This window comes from Aethalodelphis obliquidens, unplaced genomic scaffold (genome assembly GCF_003676395.1).
Source record: "Aethalodelphis obliquidens isolate GAN/ISIS:26980383/991018 unplaced genomic scaffold, ASM367639v1 scaffold19, whole genome shotgun sequence".
Classification (NCBI taxonomy): domain Eukaryota; kingdom Metazoa; phylum Chordata; class Mammalia; order Artiodactyla; family Delphinidae; genus Aethalodelphis; species Aethalodelphis obliquidens.
The window spans coordinates 12,149,792-12,176,404 of record NW_020837963.1 but is presented as its reverse complement, the minus strand read 5'-3'; the positions used below and the strand labels follow the sequence as shown (position 1 = coordinate 12,176,404).

Genomic DNA, 26,613 nt, shown 5'->3' with positions numbered 1-26,613 from the left:
CCACTTTACAGAAGTAATTGTTTATTGTGTGACCCACCTAACTTTTCAATATATATTTATGTACATATATAACATATAAATACATATATAAATACATATTTTTAACATGGTCATAGAAAATATTTTATCGTGAGACTTAGTTTTCTTTTAAACTGTATAAATTATCCTTATCCTTTGGTGTGAATGTGTCATAATTTTTTTTAATTGAAGTGTAGTTGATATACAGTATTATGTAAGTTACAAGTGTACAGTATAGTGATGCACAGTTTTTAAAGGTTACACTTCATTTATAGTTATTATAAAATATTGGCTATATTCCCCGTGTTGTACAATATATCCTTGTAACTTATTTTATGTTATAACTTTAAAAAATAGTTTTCTATTGATTGCCATTTAGATTATTATTATTATTTTTACTATTTCAAACATTGCATTGAACTTCCTTATACATATTATTGTGAAATTGAGTAAGTGTTAAGATAAGATTGACTTTTAGAAGTGAGATTGTTGACTCTTGGGTTGTGTTCATTTAAAATTGGTATATAATGACCAAATGGCCCTTCAAAAAGGCTCTACCAATTTGTACTCCCATCCATAGTGTTTAAGACTTATTAATAACCAGAAGTATTTTGCTAAACTAAACATAGGTTTTGTCGACTGTAAATGTTTGTTCCTTTAAAATTTAGTCTCAGGCCCTATTTCAGCATTGTTAGATCCAAAAATTTACTTTCAGAAGGATCAAGTTTAATATTTAAGAAATTAAGAATTACTTTCTTAACTTTTTGGTATGAATCTTAAGGATGGCAAAAAGTGAAAATGCTGATTAAAATGTTAAGAATGGAGAGAGAATCATAGCTTGAATTTGAAAATCTTGTATTTTAGAGTTTGCTTTTCCTTGTGTTCCTATCTGCTAAAGCCAAGGTTTTTCTCATTTTTTGGAACTTTTATTGAGATATACACAGTATACAATTATAAATGTATAGTTTAGAGAGTTTACACAAACTGAATATACATGCACGTTTAATCAGCTTCTGGACAATTAGAACATTTCTAGCCTCTTGAAATCTCTCTCATGCCCTTATCCTGTCACTAACTCTCACAAAAGTAACCATTGTCCTGATTTATAATACCATTGATTTGTTTTGCCTGCCTTTGAACTGTACATAAATGGAATCATATAGTGTACTTCTCTTCTCAGTGTTATTTGTGAGATTCATCCATATTTTGGCATGAGGTTTTACATCAGTCATTTTCATTGTTGTGTAGTGTTCCAGTATGTGAGTAACTACAGTTAGTTTACTTATTCTGTTGTTGAAAGGAACTTAGGTGGTATCCAGTTTTTGGCCATTAGAAATATTGCTACTACCAATATTTTTTCAAAAACCCTAAGGCAAACATATACAGACATTTCTGTTTTATATACCCTAGAAATGGTCATAAGTAGGCATAAATCTTGCATTAGCAGATACTGTCAGTTTCTTTTCTTACCCCCTGAAGTGGTTATACCAGTTTGCACTGTCACTAACAGGTCAGTTGCTCCAAGTTCTTGACAGTACTTCCTTCTCTATTGTTTTAGCTGTTTTGGTGGGAGTAGTTTTATTTTTTTTTAATTAAAAAAATTTTTTTTAACATCTTTATTAGAGTATCATTGCTTTACAATGGTGTGTTCGTTTCTGCTTTATAACAAAGTGAATCTGTTACACATATACATATCTCCTCCCTCTTGTGTCTCCAAATTTGCATTTCCCTGGTTTCCATAGTGACCGAGGAAGTCTTTTTCTCTTTATGGACTGTTTGGATAACCTCATTTGTCCATTTTGAGAGTACCCTTTTTTCTTTTGAATGTCAGTCTTCTTATTGATTTGTAGGGGCTTTTTTACATATTAGAGGTATAAGTCCTACGTTTGATATGTTTTACAGATACTTTTTACTAGTCTGTGGTTTGTCTTTTCACCCTCTAAGTGGTATCTTGATGAACAAAAGGTCTTAACCTTAATATTTTCCAGCTTATCAAGTATATCCCAACATATCAATTCTTCCCTTTTTTCTTTAGTGCTTTTTGTGTTTTAAGAAATAAATCTTTGCTTACTCCAAGGTTTTGAAAGTATCCTCTATTTTTTTCCTAAAACTGTTGTTTTACCTTTCCCATTTAGATCTATAATCCATCTGGAATTGTTTTTTGTGTACAGTGTGAGTTAGGGGTAAAGATTCATTATTTTTCCCCCCCATGTGGATATCCATATTGACTCAGCACTGTTTATTGAAAAGACCATCCTTTCCCCACTGTACTGCTGTGTCAACTTTTTCAGAAGTTCAGTTACTGTGTATGGGATGGGTCTGTTTTTGGACCCTTTTCTTTTAAAATTGGTGAGTTTGTTTATCCTTTATACTCTTAATTTTATAAAGCTTTTTGGTAGTTATTAATATCTAGTAATGTAATTTCTTCAGCTTTGAACCCCAAAATGCTTGGGCTATCCTTGATATTTATTTCCCTATAAATTTTAGAATTTAAATTTGTTAATTTTTCCAAGCAAACCTTGGAATTTTACATTGACTTTAAAGATCAAATTGAGGAGACTTGACATCTTGACAGTGTTGAGTTTTCCAGTTCATAGGTATAGTATATTCCTCCATTTATTTAGATCTTTAATTTCGTTCAGTGAGAAGAAAGCTGGAAGACAACACTGTTAGACTTAAAGACTTAATATAAATCTGTAGTCATTAAGACAGTGTGGTACTGATGCAAGTGTATCTAAATAGTACAGTGGAAAAGACAAGAAAGTCTAAAGATAAGTTGATCAGAATGTTTTTAATTCTGCATTTTAATTGACAAGATCTTTAGAGTATAAATTAGTACAATCTTGGGTGTTATTTTACCAAGCATCTCTTACTTTTCTCACAGGTGTGGACCGTGTTTAAGGATTGCCCCAGCATTCAGTTCTATGAGTAATAAGTATCCACAAGCAGTATTCTTGGAAGTAGATGTACATCAGTGTCAGGTAAGGCAAAGAGTCCTTAAAAAAATGTCTTTTTATTTATAAATTGATTTGAAATTCAGCATTAATTTCATCCTTTATCTCTTTATGCACTAAGTACTTATTTTTTTGAAGGTAGGATAATATTATGTTAATGTAATTATTACAAATGTTGTTATGGCTGCATTAGTTAAGAAGGGTAGTCCAATATTAATTGCTTCTGGGTTTGCTAATAATATTTTTCTGGTACAAAACTAATATTATGTTGTTAAACTTAATAGGTCACCTGGCAGTTCTGTGTTTTACATTTCTTCGTTTATTTTTTTGTAAATCTAAAATTATATCTTGTACTACAGACACACTGGTTGATTAGAAAGCCATGGCAGAGAATTCTTGGATATAGTTTGTTTTGAATTGATCAGTTATAACCCTAGCTCCAAAGCTGCTTACTCAGCAGAAAGTTTAAAATGTTGGTTACTATTGATTGAGCCACAGTGTTGTAGGTAGATTGCCCTGGTTACTTAGTCAGCATGGCTGTGTGACAGTTCTGCATTTGCATATCTAGATGTATGGAGGAATTGTTAGAGAAAAAAATGTTTTGAAGGCTTCTTCCAACACTAAAAATGTAGTCTTTGGACATACATAAATAACAGCTCTGTAACTTTTTTTTTTTTTCCAGTGAAGCTTTTGTCTTTGATACATTTCTGGGTTGGAAAAAAATCTTAGAATGTTACATAGCTTGCAGATAAGTATTTTGGGGATTTCGTGCAAACTCTATGTTACATGTTTATTGTTTAGTACTTATATCGCATACTTCTGGACAGCAGCCCTGGCCTTATTTTGCCTTATTTTAAGTATTCACTGTCTCTGATCTGGAAGTGCTGTCTTCTGGAGCTGTGTGGTCCTGTACAGTAACCACATGTGGTTGGGTACTGAGTACTTGAAGTGTGGCAAGTCCAAATTGAGATGTGCTGTAAAATACACATAGGATTTTGAAGGCTTAGTATGAAATAAAATACGTAAAGTATGTCATTAACTTTTTACATTGACTATATGTTGAATTGCATATTTGGATTTGCTAAAATAAATTATTAAAATGGATTTCAGTTGTTTCTCTTCACTTTTTTCTTGTGGATACTAGAATATTTAAAATTACATGTGTAGCTCACATTTGTATCTTGTATTATATTTCTTTTGGACAGCACTGTTCTAAAAGGTCATTTTTTTTAATGAGGCTTAGAGAAGACATCTCTGTAAACTTTATGCTTTTTTTAAAAAAACAATATAGTGGTACCTCTTCCTAGTGTTTGAATATGCAAGGTGACATACTTATTTTACTATTTTCTTTACACTTCTCATGAAGAGTTTAATGAGTTTAATGAATCAGTGACTGATTAATTTTCATTCGGTAGCTAGTCTTATGATCTCGTGGAGTTGGAGCAGAATTTAAAAAGATACCCATTGTGGTGTTTTTGATGGAAGACCAGAAGTCATTTCTTTAAGAGTAGAACTAGGGCTTCCCTGGTGGCGCAGTGGTTGAGAGTCTGCCTGCCAATGCAGGGGACACGGGTTCGTGCCCCGGTCCGGGAAGATCCCACATGCTGCCGAGTGGCTAGGCCCGTGAGCCATGGCCGCTGAGCCTGCGCGTCCGGAGCCTGTGCTCCGCAACGGGAGAGGCCACAACAGTGAGAGGCCCGCATACCGCAAAAAAAAAAAAAAGAATAGAACTAGATGAGGATTGCAGTGCAAAGGATGTTACCTCCTTTTCACGGACAGATGGGCTACTGTTTTTTCAGATGTGTACTTTTTCCTAGTAGCAGTGGTTTGTGTTGACATATCTCAATACCCTTCTGGGGTTCTCCATTTGAGAAACAGTCTGTACTTATGAGAGAACTGTCTGGTGTTGTAAAGTGCAATTTCTGTGTTAGAAGCCGATTGTTCTATTGGATGAAGCACTTAACACCAAAACAAAAATGCAGGGCTATTCTTTGTTGCGGACATAAGGGTAATATAGTTGTGCCCCTTAAGAATAGGCCTGTTTTTTCTTAAGTAACAATTAGGAGTAAGTTATTTTACATGTTTTTAGTTCATGCTTGTGATATTTAACTTCCATAGAGATGTAGAGTGAATATTCAGAGTGGTTTAAGATTAGTTTTGATTCATAATGCTATCTAACTTGACAATTCTAGGGAACAGCTGCCACCAACAATATATCAGCAACACCTACATTTCTATTTTTTCGAAACAAAGTGAGAATTGATCAATATCAAGGAGCAGATGCTGTGGGACTAGAGGAAAAGATCAAGCAGCACTTGGAAAACGACCCTGGAAGCAACGAGGACACAGATATTCCAAAAGGCTATGTATGTAGAATTAAAAGTGAAATCATGATGTGTCTTGCATTTGTCATTATTTGGTTGAAGTGAAGTTCACTGTTTTCATGTTTTGTTTTTTGCTAGTTAAGAATACTTTCAGTTAAGAACTTTAAAAGTAAATGTAATAGCTGACTATTTGATTTTGTCTGTGTTGTGTGTGTTATAACCTTAAGCCCCCATCATAAACTATTTTTTATTTTTATTTATTTATTTTTTTGTGGTACGCAGGCCTCTCACCGTTGTGGCCTCTCTCGGTGCGGAGCACAGGCTCCGGACGCGCAGGCCCAGCGGCGGTGGCTCACGGGCCCAGCCGCTCCGCGGCACGTGGGATCCTCCCGGACCGGGGCACAAACCCGTGTCCCCTGCATCTGCAGGCGGACTCTCAACCACTGTGCCACCAGGGAAGCCCTGCCACTTGTTTTTTAATCTGCTTTCTGAACTATTTTAATAGCCATTTTAAAAAAATTATTTATTTATTTTTGTTTTATTTTATTTTTGGCTGCGTTGGGTCTTTGTTGCTGCGCGCGGGCTTTCTCTAGTTGCGGTGAATGGGGGGCTCCTCTTCGTTGCGGTGCACGGGCTTCTCATTGCAGTGGCTTCTCTTGTTGCGGAGCAGGGACTCTAGGTGCACGGGCTTCAGTAGTTGTGGCATGTGGGCTCAGTAGTTGTCGCTCACAGGCTCTAGAGCGCAGGCTCAGGAGTTGTGGCGCACAGGCTTAGTTGCTCCACGGCATGTGGGATCTTCCCGGACCAGGGCTCGAACCTGTGTCCCCTGCATTGGCAGGCAGATTCTTAACCACTGTGCCACCAGGGAAGTCCCAAAAGCCATTTTTATACGTTTGTTTTTTACTTTTTTTCCCTCCCAAAGTGAAAAACTTTTCATTGGAAAAATTTTTCACTTTTTGACAATTGTGTAAAATGGCATGTAAATTTTAGTGTATGACCATTACATACTGAACTCCCTTTTCTGCTGGTTTCTAAAGTTTTCTCCCTCTTTTTAAATGTATCTATTTAAAAACCCTAGTTATTGATTTTGTTTTAAAACCAAATGTGACTTTAGTACTGGATATGTTTTTCAAACTTTTAAGAGTTATTATTCTAAATAATAACTTGAAGACTTAAGAATGTCAAAGTTTTTGAAAACTATATAATATGAATAGTCATAATTTGTGTCTATCATATGAGAGCTATTCAGGAAGGAAGTAAAATTCAGAAGTACCACTTCATGGTAGCTGACTTGTTTATGCAAATTGGTAAAACCTGCCTACCAAAATAATATTTGTATATATATTTTTTAATTTTGCTTGTTATAAAGTTATTGTGTTGGCAGATTAAAAATGATTTTTTTTTAAAAAGTGTTACCTCAAGTTAAAGCTAGTATATGAAAGCATGTGTAACAAGTACATTTAAAAATTTTTAAATTTATTTATTTATTTGGCTGAGTCAGGTCTTAGTTGTGGCATGCGGAATCTTTTGTCGCAGTACACGGCCTCTTCGTTGTGGTGTGAGGACTTCTCTCTAGTTGTGGCGCGTGGGCTCTAGAACGTGTGGGCTCAGAAGTTACAGCATGTGGGCTGTAGCTGTAGTGTGCAGGCTCCAGAGTGTGCAGGCTCAGTAGTTGCAGCACATGAATTCTCTAGTTGTGGTGCACGGGCTCTAGAGCTTGCGGGCTCAGTAGTTGTGGTGCGCGGGCTTAGTTGCCCCACGGCATGTGGGATCTTAGTTCCCTGACCAGGGATCAAACTTGTGTCACCTGCATTGGAAGGAGGATTCTTAACTATTGGACCACCAGGGAAGTCCACCAAGTACATTAAAACATGGAGCTACCAGTCATTATGTAAGGCCCTTAAATTCATGTTGAATAAGGAGAACCTGTAGTCAGGTATATATGAGAGATTCTTTTTGTGTTTATGGGTGGAGGGGGAGTTGTGCCTTCAGAAAGTGTCTTTAACATGTGGTAGTGGCATTAATTACTTTAAGTTAAGGACTTAATAATTAATATTTATTTAAAATAGAACTGTTATATGATAATTTGAAATGGTAATATTCAGTTAGAAAGTGTGAACATGTGTAAGTCAGGGTTATGACGCCTTTTGGAAAATTTTGGAAATCATTTGACTTGTAAACAGTTGTGTTTACTTCTTTGTATTTTTTCCTTTATTAGTAAGGGTTTTTGCATGAAAAAGTCTTATGGGCACAACAGTCTTGGCTGCTTAGCTGCAGCGATACTTCTTTACATCAGCTAAGTGTGATATCAGGGTTTTGGCTTTGGGTAGGAAATAAGCAGGGAAAAATGACGTTTTAGGAAATAAGACATTTAATTTCATCCAGATGTTATGAATACAAAGTAAAAAGCTGTTAAAAACATTTTCATTTTTTTCCATCAGGTGTCAATGAAGACTTTAAAAGTTTTGAACTATAGGTCTTATAGGGTCATTAAATATTTAAAACTGGTAATGTGTTCCCAAGAACGGCATTGTTTTCACAACACAAATGGAAACTGAATGAAAACCTGTATCTTAAAGTAGATTTAAATATAAGTATTACAAAAATGTATTGACAATTTTAAAATAAAATTTTAGGTTTCTTAGAATAAAGACTTTCTCTCATTACGTTTAAATGCTAAAAGGCTATATAATTATTGATTTCACACATCCTATAGTTTTGAAACTCCTGATTTGACTGGAGCCAGAGTGAAAGAAAGAAATATCTCTCTTCGAGGGGTTTGAGATATTACAAAAGATGTAGGGTATGATACTCAAAAGGTTAAGAATCAAAAATCGGAAGTAATACAGTGTTTTTGTAAACATCATGACTTTGAGTTTTTAATATGTTTATTGAAGTTCGAAAAAATTTTGTTTTTCCAATCCTGTTGTCTTTTATTTATTTCTCTTATCTTACTATAGTGACTTTTTCCACAGTAGTATTGAAAGCAGACATCCTTGACTCGTTCCTCATCTTAGGGGGAAAGCATGCAGTCTTTCACTATTAAGTATGATGTTAGCTGGAAGTTTCTCATATATGCCTTTTATCAGGTTGAAGAAATTCTCTTCTATTCCTAATTTGTTGAGAATTTTTTAAAATCAGAAATGGGTATTAGATTCTTACAAATATTTTTTTCTGTGTCCATTGAGATGATCATATTTCAACATTTTGTTTCTTAACATGGTGAATTACATTGAGTGACTTCTGCCTGTTAAACCAACCTACCATAACCTAGCATACTCTAGCCACTCTTGACTATGATGCATTATCCTTTTAATATATTGTTGAATTAGGTTTGCTAAAATTTTGTTTAAAATATTTGCCTCTATGTATATGAGGGACATTGGTCTGTAGTTTCCTTTCTTGTATGTTTTGGTATCAGGGTAATGCTGGTGTCATTAAATTAGTAAATATTCTCTCCTCTTCAATTTTCTGGAAGAGTTTGTGTAGAATGGGTACTATTTCTTCCTATAATATTTGTTAGAATTTAATAGTAAAGCCAGCTGTTCCTGGAGTTTTCTTTGTGGGAAGATTTTTTTGTTTTTTTTTTTTGTTTTTTTTTTTTTGCGGTACGCGGGCCTCTCACTGTTGTGGCCTCTCTGTCGCGGAGCACAGGCTCCGGATGCGCAGGCTTAGCGGCCATGGCCCACGGGCCCAGCTGCTCCGCGGCATGTGGGATCCTCCCGGACCGGGGCATGAACACGCGTCCCCTGCATCGGCAGGAGGACCCTCAACCACTGCGCCACCAGGGAAGCTCTGTGGGAAGACTTTTAACTACAAATTTAATTTTTAAAAATAGGTAAACAATCCAGTTATCTATTTCTTCTTGAGTGGGCTTTGGTGGTTTGTGTCTTTCAAGGAATTTGTCCATTTCATTTGTGTTGTTGAACTTACGTGCAAAATATTGTTCATAATATTCTCTCATTTTTTTAATATCTAAAGAAACTGTAGTACTGTCACCTCTCCTAATATTGGGATTTTTTTGTCTTGACCACTCTGGCTAGATGTTTCTTAACTCACTGATCTTGTCAGAGAAGCAGCTTTTGATTTCATTGAGTTTCTCTATCGTTTTTCATTTCATTGCTTTGATGTTTATTATTTTCTTTTCTCTGTTTACTTTGGGTTTAATTTGCTCTTCTCTTTCTAGTTTCTTAAGGTCGAATTTGAGACCTTTCTTCTTGCCTAATATAGGCATTTAGTGCTATAAATTCCCCACCCTGGGACTTCCCTGGTCGTCCAGTGGTAAAGAATCCACTTTCCAATGCAGGGGACGCGGGCTCGGTATCTGGTTGGGAACTGAGACCCCACATGCTGCAGAGCAGCTAAGCCCGAGCGCCACAACTTCTGAGCCCATGTGCCTCAACCAGAGAGCCTGCGTGCTCTGGAGCCCTCACACCACAACTAGAGAGAAGCCCATGCGCCACAACAACAAAAAAGCTCCCACATGCCACAACAAAGACCCAACGCAGCCAGAAAGAAAAAAATAAGTCTCTGCCCCAAGTATCTCTTTAGAAGTTGGGAAAGTTTTAAACATTCTATTTTTTCTCTCCCCTATTTTCTTTTTTTAATTTACTTATTATTTTTAAAATTTTATTTATTTCATTTTATTTTGTTAACACCCTTACTAGAGTATAATTGCTTTACAATGGTATGTTAGTTTCTGCTTTATAACAAAGTGAATCAGCTATACATATACATACATCCCCATATCTCCCCCCTCTTGCATCTCCCTCCCACCCCTCCTGTCCCATAATTTATTTATTTATTTATTTTAATTTTTATTTTAATTTTTTTGCGGTACGCGGGCCTCCCACTGTTGTGGCCTCTCCTGCTGCAGAGCACAGGCTCCGGACGCACAGGTCCAGCGGCCATGGCTCACGGGCCCAGCTGCTCTGTGGCATGTGGGATCTTCCCGGACTGGGGCACGAACCCATGTCCCCTGCATCGGCAGGCGGACTCTCAACCACTGTGCCACCAGGGAAGCCCCCATAATTTATTTTTTTAAAGGTATCTTTATTGGAGTATAATTGCTTTACAATCCCATATTTTATAAGAGTACCTAGTATGGCTTCAAATCGCATGAGGGGGCTATCAATATCAAGTCTTCCTCTCTAGAAGTTTGCAGTCTAGGCACTCTGGAATCAAACTTGTATTTACATGTGTTCTAAATCTTGAGACTTATTAGTGTATTTCAGTGTTCCAACCTCTGACCTGTAGGTTTTGGTCTACAAATATGTCACATGCATCAAAATAAACATTAAATGTCCCTAATTTATGTAGTAGGTAGAACAGATTTTTCTTTAACCAAAAACTTTCTAACTTCCTGTGTGTCTCATGTTGGATTCCACTCACCTCCTCCCCCCAAAGGTGAAATTTGTTCAAGCAAACAAAAAATCTAGTTGACAGAGTAGTGTTATAAACATGCATGTCATTCACCTGTGTTCATCAGTTGTGAATATTTCCCTGTTTTTGTTCTATCTTGATATGTATTTATCTGCTTTTATATTTTGCAGCATCATTTACAGAGTAAGTTATAGGCATCTAGATGGTTCATCTGTGAATATTTCAGCATGGAGCTCCTAAGAACAAGGACATTCTCTTGTATAGCCATGATACCATTATCACTTCTAAGAAATTTAACATTGATATGATATCTATCCCTAATGTACAGCCTATATTCAGATTTCCTTAATATATCTCCAAAATATACTTTATAGCTGTTTTTCCCCAATCTTGGATCAAATCAAGGGTCATGCATTGCATTTAAGTTGTCAATCTCTTTAGTGTTCTTTAGTCTAGAAACTTCTCTCCGCCTTTTTTCTTTCATGACTGCCTTTTAATTTGGCTGTGCCATGCGGCATGTGGGATCCTAGTTCCCTGACCAGGGATCGAACCTGAGCCCCCTGTATTGGAAGCGCAGAGTCCCAACCACTGGACCTCCAGGGAAGTCCCATGACTGCCTTTTTTTAAAGTTTAAAGCAACGCCAGTCTACTGTAGTAGCCACTAGGCACATGTGGCATTTTTTATGTGACTGGGGCAACTGAGGAACTGAATTTTTAGTTTTATATGTTTTTAATTGACTTAGTTTTAAATTTACACACGTGGCTAATGGCGGTCTCATCGTACAGTGCAGGTCTGGACCATTTGTCTTACACAGTGTCCCACAGTCTGGATTTGTCTGATTGTGTTCTCATGATTCTTTCCTCATTATTGGCAAGTTGATTGCATAAGTAGTGATACTTATTTCCAATTACATATTTTCCAAATATGTCAGTTTGCAGTTATGTCAAGTATACAATATTATGCCAGTTTGTCCCAGACAGTGTTGTAAAACAGAGCACTTTAATGCAACTGTTCAAATATGATACTTGTTTTGTGTGCCCCATGATAAATTAAAAAGCAATTTTAAATTATTTACCTATTTAGTTTATTTTCATCATTAAGGTATTGGAAGTACGACTGCAATGTTGTCTTCAAGCCTGGGGTCTTGATCCTGCATATAGTATGGAAGAGGCATCTCGGTAGGATGGTAGGCAAATGTTTGAAAGATTTTGTCACATTTTCAAGGCAAATGTTCAAGAAGTTCAGAATAATTCTGTAGTAGTAGAACTTAGCTGTGTAGTGCTCCTTTTCTTCCTGCCTCCCTTTTTGAATTGGCTACATTATGTTACCCTGAGTAATACATTTAACATCTAATGCAATGTAACATTTGATATAATAGAAAAGAATATTTTGGCTTTGGAAGCATCTAGGCTAGTCTATGAATAATTAAGGGTATATTCTAATGGATTATTACCATATTGATAATTATTTGAAATGTAAAGTTTTCTTTAGTCTTTCAGAACCATATACACATGTATTAGTATGTGTATTAGTATTCGTAATGAAGACTGATAGAATGGTGAACATGTATCTGATAACTTAGAATACTTGGTAATCTTTATTTTTTTATTTTTTATTTTTTTTAAATTACTTGGTAAACTTTAAAAACAGTTTTTGTTTAGTAGGTGAAATGGATACTTTTCTAGAAAAATAGTTTCAAAATCAACTCCACTAGAAGCAGAACTCCTAAATAGACCAATCACCATTGAGGAAGTAGAGAAAATAGTAAAAGAGCTCTTACATAAATACCAAGATGACTTCACAGGGAAATTCTACCAAATCTCTAAAGATCAGGTAGTCTTGTGTTAACTGCAACTACTCAAGACCGTATAAAAAGAGAGAAAACTTAAAAGTTTCATTTTGAAGTAAGTTATGACATTGATCCCAGAATCTGACAAAGTTTGCAGCAAAAAAGAAAGCTACCAACCAGTTCCAGTTAGGAATATTGGTGTACAAATCTTAAATAAAATATTAGTAAACAAAATTCAGCAATCTAGAGGAGAAAAATCATGATTTCCTAATATGGGGAAAAAGCATTTGACAGAGTGCAATATCTATTTATTCCTAAAGTGTTCAATAAAATTTTAATGGGGAAGTACTGGAGGCATTCCCACTGAAGTCAGAAACAAGACAGGGATGACCACTGTCACTGCAGCTCTATGGCGTTGTGTTGAAAGTATTAGCCAAAACATATACAGGAAAATGTTAAATGACGCCACAGGGAAGCACTCAGCAAAATCCAGAATATAAGAAATCTATAGGCTAAATGACTATAGATTAAAAGAGATTTAAGAGACATTAACCAAATACGGTATTTGTACTTTTCTTGGATTCTTATTCTGAGACTCAGTAATTTCAACTGTAAAACATTTATGAGACAGTTGAAGAAATTTGAACATTGATATTGATGATATTAAAATTGTTTTAGTTGTGATAATGATACTGAGGATTTTTTTTTGAGTACTTATCTCTTGTGAACACACTGAAATGTTCATGAATGAAATGAAAAAAATGTCTAAAATTTACTTGAAAATAATTGGGAGAAAGGTTGGGAATGGTTACAGGGTAAAGGTGAGATAAGAGTGGGCATGAGTTGATGATTATTGTAGCTGGGAGGTGGATACCTGAGGTTCACTGTATTAGTCTATTTGTGTATGTTTGGAATTTTCCATGATAAAAATTTTTTAAATAGTTATTTGCTATTCATCTTTAAACTCTTCACGGATATAGGTTTAAAGAGTGCATGATTACTAGAAGAGGGAGGTAGGCTTTCTTTGGATATTTTGTAGATATTTTAATTTGCATATTTTCCACTTCAAAACACTGCTATTAAAAAATGTATAAGTCAACATTTAATAATCTTTGTGTTAAAGACTTGATTTTGGATTCTTATTAAGTGGGCTAAGCCTAAATTTGGCTTTAATTATTAGTGATAGATGTCAGTTAGAAGTTCAAATGAAAGGGTTATTATAAAAGTTTTAGTAACTATTTTAAATGAGATATAAGTTTTCTTTAAAATTGCTTAATCGAGAGAGTCACTCCAATATAAAATAAAAAGTTTAGAAAAAAAGAATCACATACAAGGATGTATTGTACAACACAGGGAATAGTCAGTATCTTATAGTAACTATAAATGGAATATAACCTTTAAAAATTGTTAATCACTGTGTTGTACCCCGGAAACACAATATTGTACAATAAAAAAAAGAATCACATATTTACATTTCTTATTAAGATTTTTATACCAAATCCAAATGCTTTGCCTAAAGTCTTGGTTTAATTTTTTTCAGATGGATTTAATGCCTTTTATTAACAAAGCTGGCTGTGAATGTCTTAATGAAAGCGACGAGCATGGATTTGACAACTGTTTACGAAAAGACATGACCTTCTTGGAATCTGATTGTGATGAACAGGTAACCGAATGCTTAAGGCTTGTAAGGATTATCAGTATTTATGCCTGCTGTTTCTTGTTCAGGTTTCCATCTCAGGATTTCATGTTTCTCTTTTCCAGATGCTCATTTCTTTCTTCCTTTTTATAACTTCACCCCTGTCCTTTGACCCTGCAGACCCCCCTCGTTTCTTTGTTCTTCTATGCCAGCTGCACTGCGGAGAATCACCGATCTCTTGGATTGCCCCGAAGGCTGAGTTGAGCCTTCACTCTTCTTAAGTCCTTTTGTTCATTCTTGACTTGCCTTCATACTTCCTACACGACTTTGTCCCTGAGAAATAGAAACTAATTAGATGAGCCCTCCCTGTATGTCTAGTCCACACTCCCAGATGTAAACCTGTTGTAGTTCCCTATAATTCCCAGCGTTATTGTTCCAGAGGAAGTAGTGTAGTATAGTACTGCCTTTATCAAGCCATCTCTGTCTTCATCTTGACTGTTATTTTCCTTAATTTAATTTCTATTCCATTGCCTCTGCTTTGTTCCCATTTCCTGTTCATCTTTTACATGTTCACAAAAGTTATTTCTCTAAAATATAAATCTGATCATGCTTCTCTTTCTTAAAAGAGTTAAATGGTTCTTCAGTGACTTCAGGAAGAAGGTGTCATATTCTTGCTGACTTTATCTGCTTCTAGCTTTCTACTCTCATAATCCTCTTCACCTGTGGTTCAAGTCTCTAAGCATGTCATGCTTATTTTCTGGCACACAATTACAGGTCAAGTATAAAAGGTACTTACATAACCAAAGGGAGTAATTTAAGTATTTTCTTAAGCAAATAGACCACAGTGATTTGAAATCATAAATCCAAATCCCATCTTTCTTTGCTCCAGCCAGAGCTACCTTACTGTATAGCTTTGAGAATATCATTCACATTGTGCTCCTTGTAAATGGTGCCCTGAAATAATGTGGTGATGCATATCAGAAGGACTGGCTACAGCTTCCCTGAAATCTTCCTGCCAAGGAAATCTTCCTCCCAGGGTAGAAGCATAGGTACCTACATCAGACAGAATTTTAGCTGGAAAGAAGATTGAGTGAATGAATCAGAGACAGGCATTTCGGCATTGTTTTGTGTTCCAGTTCCCTTACCTGGCTTTTCAGATTCAGTTAGTCAGATAAATTTAAGATGGAGGTTTGGAGGTTACTGTTAGAGCTGTGAGTCCTGTTCTCTTGAGTTTGGGATCAAATAGAGTTCATTTGAGGTCTAGTCTCTCCACGTAGCCTGTGTGCATTGTCTCCAAATTGTCAAGTGACGTGGGTGGATGCTTCCACAAATAAATTGTTTTGCAAAATAATAAGCTTAATATGCTAAAATATATAGTTTAAATTTTAATTTCGGGATTTTGTTTGTTTTTTTGGAAAGCAGATTGCTTATCAGTTTTAGGTTACAAGACTTTAGGTTCTTACATATAATTTTAGTTAATTCTATTAAATTTTGTTGTTATTTCTTTATACGAATAATACATTAATGTATTTCTCAAATGTCAACCTAATCAAGTTACTTTCAACTTACTGATATTCTGTATTACATTGGTTTTGTTAGATGAATTAAATTTTGTCTGCTGCTTAATTATTTAAATCTCCTTAGCTATTGTGTTATTTAAGGTGTTCAACAGTCCTTTAAAAATGAAACTATTATTTTCTTCACAGCTACTTATTACCGTGGCATTCAATCAGCCTGTTAAGCTTTATTCAATGAAATTTCAAGGGCCGGATAATGGTGAGTAATGGGCAGCTTTTCTTTAAACTAACTTTCTGCTCTGTAGACCTGCTAGCACATATTTAAAACTTTTCTTTTTTTTCTTTTCTTTTTTTTTAAATTGAGGTATAGTTGATGTATACTGCTATGTAAGTTTTAAGTGTACAACATAATGATTCACAATTTTTAAGGGTTATTCCATTTATAGTAATTCTAAAATATTGGCTGTATTCCCTGTGTTGTACAGTATATCCTTGTAGCTTATTCATTTTATACATAGAAGTTTGTACCTCTTAATCTCTTACCCCTATCTTGCTCCTCCCTCCTCCCCTCTTCCACACTGGTAACCACTAGTTTGTTTTCTTTATCTGTGAGTCTGCTTCTTTTTTGTTATATTCCCAAGTTTGTCGTAGTTTTCAGATTCCACATATAAGTAAGTGATATCATACAGCATTTGTCTTTCTCTGTCTGACCTATTTCACTTAGCATAATACCCTCCAGGTCCATCCATGTTGTTGCAAATGGCAAAATTTCATTCTTTTTTATGGTTGAGTAGGATTCCATTGTATATATATTTACTACATCTTCTTTATCCATTCTGTTGATGGACACTTAGGTTAAAACTTTTTATTAAATAGAGGTAAAGATTTCTTGTTTTGGGAAGGAGTGAAATTGTTCTTAGAACAAAGCAGTGGGCAAATAATGTGAGATTATTGGACCGAAAGTAATAAAAAAAGAAACGTTTACCCTTTTTCCAAAGTTTTTTATTTTAGAATTTAAGTTCCCTTTTAATCTGAAAACGAGGTAGCCCTTTCTTCCAACTAAAGATTCTAGGGTTGAGGTAGCTGTTTTTCAGGATCAGAACTGGGAGAATTATTTCACATTCCTCCTGTTATAGGTGATAAGACAGGCTCCGGATCTTCCTATTTGTGCTCTAATTATAGTTTCATCTTCTTTATACATATTATGATGCTGTAAACATGATTGTACAAACTTGGCATTTTTCTTTTCATTAAATAAAGAATTGTGCTATTCACCCTCCCACCCCCTTTTTTCTGTTTCTTACTGAAGTGTTTTTTGCTGGTTGGGGCGGGCAGGGGTGGGGGCATGGGGTGGGCAGTGGGGACTAGGATTCTGGTTTTTTAGTTGGTTGGGAGAAGCAGTACGCTTATCAGGTAGCATTCCCTTATCATTTGCTATTCTAAATTTTCGTGTATTAATGACTTTTCACTAATAAAATTGTTTCTTTATTCTGAGAATACAAAGTATTTATAAAAGCAAATGCTATAGAAATGAGTATTTAAGCAGTGTGACTATCTTAAGATTCCTTAATCAGTCACAAAACACTGGTCTGAAGTTAAAAGGACTAAGACACTCTATCAATATGATTTTACCACTGAGCACATCCTAATCCCTAAGATGAATTTTGGTAGTTTGTGTAATTAATTTCCTTCTGGCTAAATGTTGTCACTGATAGTGCTTTCCTCCTAAATAACAAAATGTACCAACTGATGGCAACTGCAAGACCCATGTCAATGTTATTTCTTTTATGAAACTTTCTGTCAGCCTGCATGTGCTGTCAGACTCCACTGCCACCTTCCCTGTACCTCCTCACTGAGAGTTGTGCATGTATCATAGTATGTCTTTTATAGTTGAGGGCAAGAACTCTGTGTATATGTTATGCATGTACATATATATGTATGTGTTTTCATCTAGTATTCCTAGTACTTAGTATAGTTTTAGCAGGCCAAGAATATACCAGTAATATGTTTGGCGTTAGCATTTAATTTTATTCTACCATTTTATAGGTCAGGGTCCTAAGTATGTAAAAATTTTTATCAATCTACCCCGGTCTATGGATTTTGAAGAGGCAGAAAGAAGTGAGCCAACTCAAGCTCTGGAACTAACAGAGGATGATATTAAAGAAGATGGTATTGTCCCACTTCGTTATGTAAAGTTTCAGAATGTTAACAGTGTAACTGTAAGTAATATTTCATTCAGATATATTTAACGGGTTGTGGGTGACAGTTCATGCCATCTTTAGTATCCTAGCTGATTCCAAGTGATCCTTAAAAGTAATAATTGTCCACTTGGTTTGAAATGCATAAACATGTCTAATGAGCTAACTGAATTTTCTTCTTTCTAATTCATCTGTGTGCCCTAAAGAGGAAAGACGGATTGATTTTTTTTTAATTTGTGGATTTGTCAGTTTACATATATATATATTACATATACATCTTTGGCAGCTTTTGTTAAAAGTTTATTCTAGAACATTTATACTTAAGTAGAAGATATTTGTGCTTCCTTCATACCTGGTGATGAGTGATGATACGTTTGTAAAGTCCAATTTACTTTTCTAGAATATAGAGTTTTTAATAGTGTAGTGGCCGCGATCTCAGTAAAAATGGCTTTTAAAAGATAGTTTTATATTATCTTAATTTACATTAAGAAAGCAGCAGCTTTTTAGCAGTTATTAATTGCTTTTGTGAATTTTAGTATTAAAACCCAACACATGCTCCTAAACCACCTGTCCACCCTAGCCCGTTCCTTCAGAGGAGGGGGTAGGAGGGTTATAAAAGAATAGTAGAATACCTAGAAAAAGGAGTGGGAACCAGCACAGAGTCACTTGAGAACAAGGCATGCCAAGCTAATGTGATTTCTTTGTGTTAGTGGATTCTGGTTTTTGTAAATTAGAATGCCATAGCATGTGTTCATTTTACGAGGTTTTCAGAAAGTAGAATTTCACAGAATATACTTGTGGTATATGATGGTAAGATGGTGGTAAGATGAAAGATTATATAAAGTTGAGTTTTCAGTAGTTGAAATATTTTAACCAGATGAAATTACAGAAAATGGTTATACTATACTGGAACACTGGTTATGAAATATTTTTTGACTTTACTCATATTTGTAACATTCAATTAATAACACCTGTTACTTTATTTAGTGATGGGAGGAAGGCATTTGTTTATTGGAAAAGCCCTTTAAACCCAGAGATCCTAATATAATCTCCTTTATCTTTGAGAATCATTGAACATAGTTATCTTGTGATAGGTTCACAGTCTTCACTGTGTCCTATCAAAATCAAAATTTTAGTCAGTGACTTAAATCCCAACAGAGAAAGCATGCCTGTCACTTTTTTTGGTGATAAAATTGAAATTGAAATGACAGCTTTGATCAGGAAGTCTAATCAGAATAAGTAGATGGATTTTAAAAGCAGTAAATATAAACTGTTGTGCTTAGATTAAAAAAGCATTGCAAATAAATAGATAGCTAGTTTAATAGTCCACTTATAGACTTAGAGTTTTTAATTGAATAGCTCAGTTTGAGATGAATCTGTGGTTTCCTGTAAAAACAACAAAAACTGATTGCTTAGTGCCATCTGAGAATGAAAAAAGTATGTTGCTGAATTCAAGAGAGGCAATAATCTTAAGTAGACAGCATGTAGAGTATTATTTTTTTAAATAGGGCAAATTTTAAAAATTCAGTATATTGAAAAAGGATCTATGAGTAAAGTTTCTGTCTCCTAACATGCTGAGGGGAGTTTTTAAATAGAAAGGGTAAAGAGCCAAGCTTGAAAAAACATGTAAGCCACAGTATAGTTTTAGGACCCTATTTCCAGTACTATTTTTTTCTTTTAAAATTGTAGGAAATAGAATGAATGAAGGATTATCAGAAAGAATATAACTGCAGAGATTTTCCTCAGTGAAAAATTATAATTTTAGTAAAGTTTCAGTAACACTCTGCCCATTGTAATCATGAATTTCATACCCTTTCAACATTCTTTGTAAATAAGTTAACTATGACCCTTCTACACCATCACACTAAATCATCAAGAACTTGTGTATGTGAGTGTCTTGCCATGACATCCCTGGAGAAGGTAAGAACAGCTGGGCAAACAATAGAATTAATAATGCTATAGGAGTACTAGTCTAAATGTAATTTGGATTAATCCTTACAAAGAATGGAAGATATTTTTATTAATAACCTAAGGAAATTGATTAAATTTAAAGCATGTTTATAAAAGAAGGCGTGTAATCATTAATGTAAAAATTCTTTCCTTTTTTTGGTGTGTGTGTGTGTGTGTGTGTGTGTGTGTGTGTAGATATTTGTTCAGTCCAATCAGGGTGAAGAAGAAACAACAAGAATTTCATATTTTACTTTTATTGGGACTCCAGTCCAGGCAACAAATATGAATGACTTCAAACGAGTAAGTTTGTTTAAATGATAGCTAGGAGAAATAAAAATAACAATTTTAAGGAAATAATTTTAAAGCTGTCAAAATCATATGTCATGAAATTTTATAAGGTTAAACAGAACAGTAGGTTCTTCTAATCACATTTTTAGATTTCTTACTAAACGAAATCTCTAATAAAAATAAGTCCTACTGTTATAGTGTCTATTAATGAATGGCATCCAAATAAGAGGGGTAAAAATTATTGTTTGGTTATAGAAAGTAGTTAGGAATAATGAAAAATAGTAGTAGTAAGTTAAATCATTATTAATGAATTTTTAAGAACTTTGCTTATATTAAGATTTTGATTATCATTGTTTCTGATGAAAACATATTTAAAATGACAATTTTAATCAAAAAGAATGGACTCAGTTTTACTACACTGAGATGCTTTCAAACCATGTCTTCGTGCTGAAAGAACACATTTCAGCAAATAACTATTCAGTGAACAGGCATATATGGAGGTATTCAGTGAATTTTTTTGTTTTTTGTTTTTGAGGACATAGTCCCAAAGTTTGTGAAAGAATTTATAAGTTCCATGGGACCTTTAGGAAAGAGAACATTTTTTTCATTCTTGGAACTACTTCTAATTGGTAACAGTTCATTTAGGATGACTCTTAAAATATACAACCACAGATCATAGATGTATTTATCAGTACAGAACCCGGTTGCTGTACACAGACTAAATGTGCAGCAGCACCGGAGATGTAGGTTTTACTTGTGTTTCTGATGGCTGCATCTGGCGGGCAGTCTAGAACTTGGGGTGATTATAAGAGAGGAAGAGTTTCCCTAGCACTGTCAATGCCTGGAGGAAGAGGCACCTGGCTTAAAACTTAGAGCCCTGTTTGGGGAATTGGAGCCATGGAACACCCTGAAAGCGTATTCTTTTTGATAGCACTGCAGATATAATTTTAATCCAATGACAGAAAAATTCATAAAATTTCATAACGGTGGATGAGCTTATAAAATTGTACGCTGTTTTTGCAAAATTGATAACCTTGACAATAGATATTTTAATGTCATTTTCCAACTGCTATCTTTCTGTCTCACAGCATAGTTAACTTTTGGGAGGTTTAGAAACAGTTATTAGATCTGTCATGTCAAATGTTTGACATGCACATAATGACAGGTCAGAAGAAGCAGAGATTAAACATCTACGTTTTTATGATATGAAATATGCTGCGCTGGGAAACTGTGAGCAACAGAGTCGTTTTGGCCACCTGCTTTGCTACTTTGCTTGTTTGAATTAAATGCCATTGGATTTGGCTTTAACCATGCCTTGCATAGTTTCTTTTTAGCTCAGTTCTTTCCTAAGATCTATTATTCTAAATCCTATTATTTTCTCATATCATTAATTCGGCTCTGGTTTCCTGCTTCTCACCTCAGCTTATGCTACTTGATTTCCATTTTTCCTTTAGGTAACCCCTACTCTATCTTGTCCATCTTCTTACCAGCCTGCCATTCAGTTATAGTTTTTCCAATGTGCATTAATAATTGTCCATCTAAGGATGTCTCCACCTCTTTGTTTTTAACATCCCACCTCACATCCCTTCTAGCCTATTTTCTCTCTTTTTTGACTATCAAACTACCTTTTTTGGACTGTCTTCAGGATAGCAAAGGTATTTCTCTTTTCTTGTCTGAGAGTATTTGTGTTTGTTTTAAAATGCTATTAACCTTATTGAAAATTATGGCAGAACAATAGTTCTCAAAACTTTTTGGTCCCAGGACCCCTTCACAGTACTAAAGATTATTGAGGACCAATATTTATCTAATATTTACCATTTTAGAAGTTGAAACTGAGAAATTTAAAAAATATTTATTTACAAATAAAATCACTGTTAACACAAGTAATATTTTAAAATATATATATTTCAAAACAAAAACTAATTTTGTGAGAAGAAGAGCATTGTTTTTACACTTTGACCAATTTGTTTATAGTCTAGCTTAATAGAATCCTCTCATTCTCATATCTGCTTCTGCATTCAGTCAGTTTTGCTATAGTAAGTCATGTAACCTCTGGAAAACTTCATTGTACATTTGTGAGACAATGAGAGTTAGTTAAAGAGGCAAGTAACAATTTAGCATTATTATGAAAATAGTTTTGACCTTGAAGACTCCATGAAAGGGTCTCAGGGATGCCCAGCCTGGACCACACTGAGAACTGCTGTGAAAATAATGTAATGCTATAATGGACTCCCTTCTTCGTGTTCTGGACTTCTTAATCCATTGCTTTTAATGTTTGATAAATTTTAATTGGTTGAATGACTTTCTTATATAAATATTACATTTTCTTTCAGTAGTTTCCAAATGAGTTTTGTTCTCGTGTCATTCATTGAACTCTAGGGTTATTCTTCAAGAGTAAGCTAATATTTCAGTTTTCTTCATGTTGTGCTAAGTCAACAACTTCAGTGTAGGAAAACTGCAATTAAAAAGCTAGCTTATGTTTAACTGAAATTGGCCTTGTGTAGAGTCACTTAATTAAAAACTATCAGTGAGCTTGGTGTTTCTAGTAAAGGAAATAAACGATACATGGTATGGTACTTGTTGTCCCTGTGGTACTATGCTAGGTATAGTCATAAGCTCTGCCAGTAACGAGTTTATATTGTTAAAGGGTAATGCACAAACATTTGGAATGCTAATCAAAGTTAATCAAAGCTTTAGTTCACGGCTCTCTTCCTCTACAGAGTATTCTCATCCTTTCCCAGCCTGGTGATATTTCCTTCTTCCCAAGAATGGCTGGGAAAATATCAGAATGTTTTGTGGAGGAAAAGGGCCTAGAACTAAGCTGTGGGAGTAGAAATGGATAGAGGAAAAGATAGCAGTGGGCACTCTAGGTAGAATGGAAAACAGGAACCTTGGGCATGGAAGTGGGAAGGTGCAGGTCCTTCATTCGAGGATGGGTCAAGTATGGCACTTCTTTCCTTTATTTAGTCAGTCTGAATTTTAAAGGAATTGTACATAGTAATTGGAATTTAAAATTTCAATATAGATTGGGCATGTATTTTATCAGCACAGAGAGGAAAGTTTTGATACCTCTGTGTAGTGAAGAGAGTTGTGTAAAATGATTTTAATGGATGATAAAATAGAATTTGGTAGCGTTTTCAGTTTGCATTTGTATGTTGTATGAGTTGTTTCCAGATAATTTTAGTTTTCAGAATGTCATTGATCTTCTCCTTATGTCACTAAGATGACAGAGCTAAGGTAATGCTGGTGAATCTTGTATGTGGCTAGAAATCTGAGACCACCTTGCATGCTGTTACAGCTTTAGAAGGTTATACTTTTCAGATTTTGGAGACTAGAACATACCTTCCACTGGTCTGTTTTTGGCTCATAAGAAGCATTATGCCCAGATCATAATATATACTTAGGCTCTCTGTTGTAAATGGATTCTTTGTGTTGCAGCATGAAAAAAGCTTGCCATTTTAATTGGAAGTAGATGTTTTCTTTGCTAAAATATGCTCTTTACATGGATTGCTTTATTTGAACACAAAAATAATATAAGTATACAAAACTGAGCAAAAATGAAGGGGCTTCTGCTTCTTAGGGAATGAGGTGCATTTGAAAGGCAGAGAAGATTTTCTATGACTAATAAAAATAGACTTTTCTTAACTGGCCATTCACTGTATCAGCTATTTTTGTAACATTTTTGTCTGTTTATTTTTCAGCTTTTTTAATCCAACTCAAATGAACTAAAACCAGAAGATTTTTAAAAATGAAGTAATATAAAGACTGACCTTATCTCACTCTACTCCCCTCCTTGCTTCTCTGCACCTGTCTGCTCTCACCCTTCTCATGTTCTCACCATTGTTGGGGCAAGATTTCTACAGCTTCTATCATCTGGATCAGCCTTCTTGTTACCTAAATTTCCTCAACTGTCTCTTCTTCAGATCTCATTCTAGTCATGTTTCTCAGTTGGCCTTTTATTTGTTTTGGTTTTTGTTCTGGGCTTGCAACTAGGTGCTTTAATTTCATTACCATACCAGGTTGCTCACCCAACTTTTTGTTACTTTTTTTAATTTACTTTCTCCTGTCTCATTTAATTTTGTGCTACATTTTGAGAAATAATTTTGCAATAAAACTTACATTGTTGTAAATGTTTTTAGATTTAACTAGTTAATGTTTTAATCTGATCTGAAGTTTAAATTTTATTTTTTAGGAACTATAGAATCATTTTGGAAATCAAATACGAGCAGTTTCATCAAGTTCTTTTATATCAGTACTAGTGTAATATATTGATTAGGCTGAATTTGAGAGACGTGGGTTTTATTTTCTCATTGGAACTGTAGCCCCAAAATCTTTTTGCTGATTAATTGTGGGCATGTCCTGTGCTTTGCCAACACAAGTGAGATCAAGGCCAGTTGAAAGACTTATGGACTGGATGTTAGGCTGGGTTAAAATATTAACATAGAAGATCAATGGACTCTTTACTGAATAAATATTTTTGACATCTAATTTTGATGTACCAAAATTTTTGTTTGTCTGAGGTGTAATATAAAGACTTAAAAATGAATAAAAGAGCTTTACTTTTGGGGTGAGAAACTCCATATTGGAATGCTGAATTTCTTCTTTTTTACAGAGAATACACATTGGCAAGTTGAGAGTTATCAACCTGTGAAACAGTATGCAGATTCATGTCTTCTACTGTGTCACATCTGTTAAAATTTAAATTTTTAATATTAGTTGGTTTTGTTTTCTTTTGCTTAATCCAATAGCTCTGTGTTTTGTGTGTTCCCAAGGAATATAATGATCAATAATGCTTTCAGTGTTTATCTGCTTAAATCCATTTGTGGTACAGATAGTGCCCCCTCCCCTTCTTTCTTAGGAAAGCTCCCCCCAGCTCTTAAAATCTAAATTTCTTAACTGTCATCCACGTACTCTTTTATGAGACTACCTTTTGTATCTTTTTGGCATCTTGGGCTTTTTAACACATGGTTTCCTTGGATCAGAGAGGAGTTATTTTAAAGTAGTAAAAGTGATTTTCCTCAAGATGGGGAAAACAGCATTTCTAGCATCATGTGATTAGGAATTCAGTGGAAAGGGTTTTTATAATCTTTTCCCATGAATGACATTGACCCAGCCATGTTCTAGTTTAGACCAGACTTGTACTGAAGACCTGTGTGAGTTTTACTTGATTCAGATACTACCATTGGGACCAGAATCAATTTAAAATATGAAAATTATATTTACAGACATACATAGAAATTTTTTGTATATAAATATATGTTCAATAGCTTGCAAGTAGATTTCCTTAGAGGAATTTCTGCCATGAGAATACATTGTTATAAACTTTAGATTTAAAGTAAATTGTTTGATTAGAATGTAGTTTTAGAGCCTTCCTTCCCACAGAGGATTTGTTTTCTAGAACTATTGGTAGAAACCAAATTTATTCTTTATATTTTTAATCTGCTACATTTATAGCAACTAGAACATTTTTTAAACCCTTCAGTAGAGAATTTTTCTAGTCATTGCCTGAAACAAGGTTTATTCTTTATCATTTCAGTAGTACATTGTAGCAATCAGGGTTTTTTAAAAATAGAAACTAGGCCAAATTAGTCATTTTTAATCTGTTTTCATTGCATGTCTGCATATTGATAGAAAAGTCTAGAAACCTGTCATCCTGGGCATGAAGACATAAGTTTAGCATACTCTTTTAATTGTACATTATTTTATGATCGGCAGGCATTTGATATCTCATTGCCTAAAAATAGTATGCCAAATATGTTTCACTCATGTAGCATCATCTTTTTATTAACTTCTCTAAACTGTCAACCTTGTTTTGAAAAATTGCATTACTTTTTCTTAAAACAGTGTGGGAAACCAAAAATAGCCTGCATGTGTTTTATTTTTAATTTCTAGAGTCTGGGAAGGGAGGGAGGGTCACAGTGTGCTTCAACAATGAAGATAATACTGCATGCCAAAAAATTGCAAAGATAAAAATTAATACCAGCTTTTAAAAATGATTACAATTTGTAATATTATTTTTAAAATAACTCATATTTCTAAATCAATAAGAAGTACATATAAAGTTATTTTTGTTCTTCCTAGGTAGTTGGCAAAAAAGGAGAAAGCCACTAAGGTACAAAAGACACTGGAAGACCATATTGCAGTCAGATCTACAGCTCCTGGATAATTGCTTGATTCTCACCAGAGACTTTCAATATTTCGTTCATTGCCATTACCAATAAATCATTGCTTTTGTTCAGATGGTATCACTAGTGTTTCTCTTGTAATCTTAATACATGCAATTGTAAATAAAAGTAACTACTTTTGCCAAGCTTAATTTTTGTTGTTCTAAATAAGTATTTTCCCTTTCCATTTATTTGAAAATTGGCCATCTTCTGATTTTAGCAGAGACATAGGTGTCTGGTAGCATACTGATCAAAAGACAGTTTCTCTCTTTAGAGGAGCAGAACTGTTTTAGGGAATTAAGGAGTGTATGTGCGCTCATGTGCACACACACAGGAAGTGATTTTGATAAGTGGACTTGGAATGGCTAACCATGTTCCAATGAGTAACTAAC

The 26,613-nt window shown here is 34.6% G+C and overlaps 1 protein-coding gene across 2 annotated transcripts in view; it reads left to right on the top strand.

The window, feature by feature from the left end:
- TXNL1 (thioredoxin like 1) overlaps positions 1 to 26,373 on the top strand; it is a 34,104-nt gene extending 7,731 nt beyond the window's left edge. The window contains exons 2-9 of one of the 2 annotated variants that reach the window (XM_027118591.1): positions 2,154 to 2,367; positions 2,903 to 2,999; positions 5,165 to 5,338; positions 14,009 to 14,131; positions 15,811 to 15,880; positions 17,668 to 17,840; positions 19,965 to 20,069; positions 26,139 to 26,373. In XM_027118591.1, coding sequence (XP_026974392.1) covers positions 2,943 to 2,999; positions 5,165 to 5,338; positions 14,009 to 14,131; positions 15,811 to 15,880; positions 17,668 to 17,840; positions 19,965 to 20,069; positions 26,139 to 26,168 — 732 coding nt within the window. In that variant the 5' untranslated portion in view covers positions 2,154 to 2,367; positions 2,903 to 2,942 and the 3' untranslated portion in view covers positions 26,169 to 26,373. The remainder of the gene's footprint in view (positions 1 to 2,153; positions 2,368 to 2,902; positions 3,000 to 5,164; positions 5,339 to 14,008; positions 14,132 to 15,810; positions 15,881 to 17,667; positions 17,841 to 19,964; positions 20,070 to 26,138) is intronic. The other variant, XM_027118590.1, reaches the window with a different exon arrangement.
- The last annotated feature ends 240 nt before the right edge of the window (positions 26,374 to 26,613 follow it).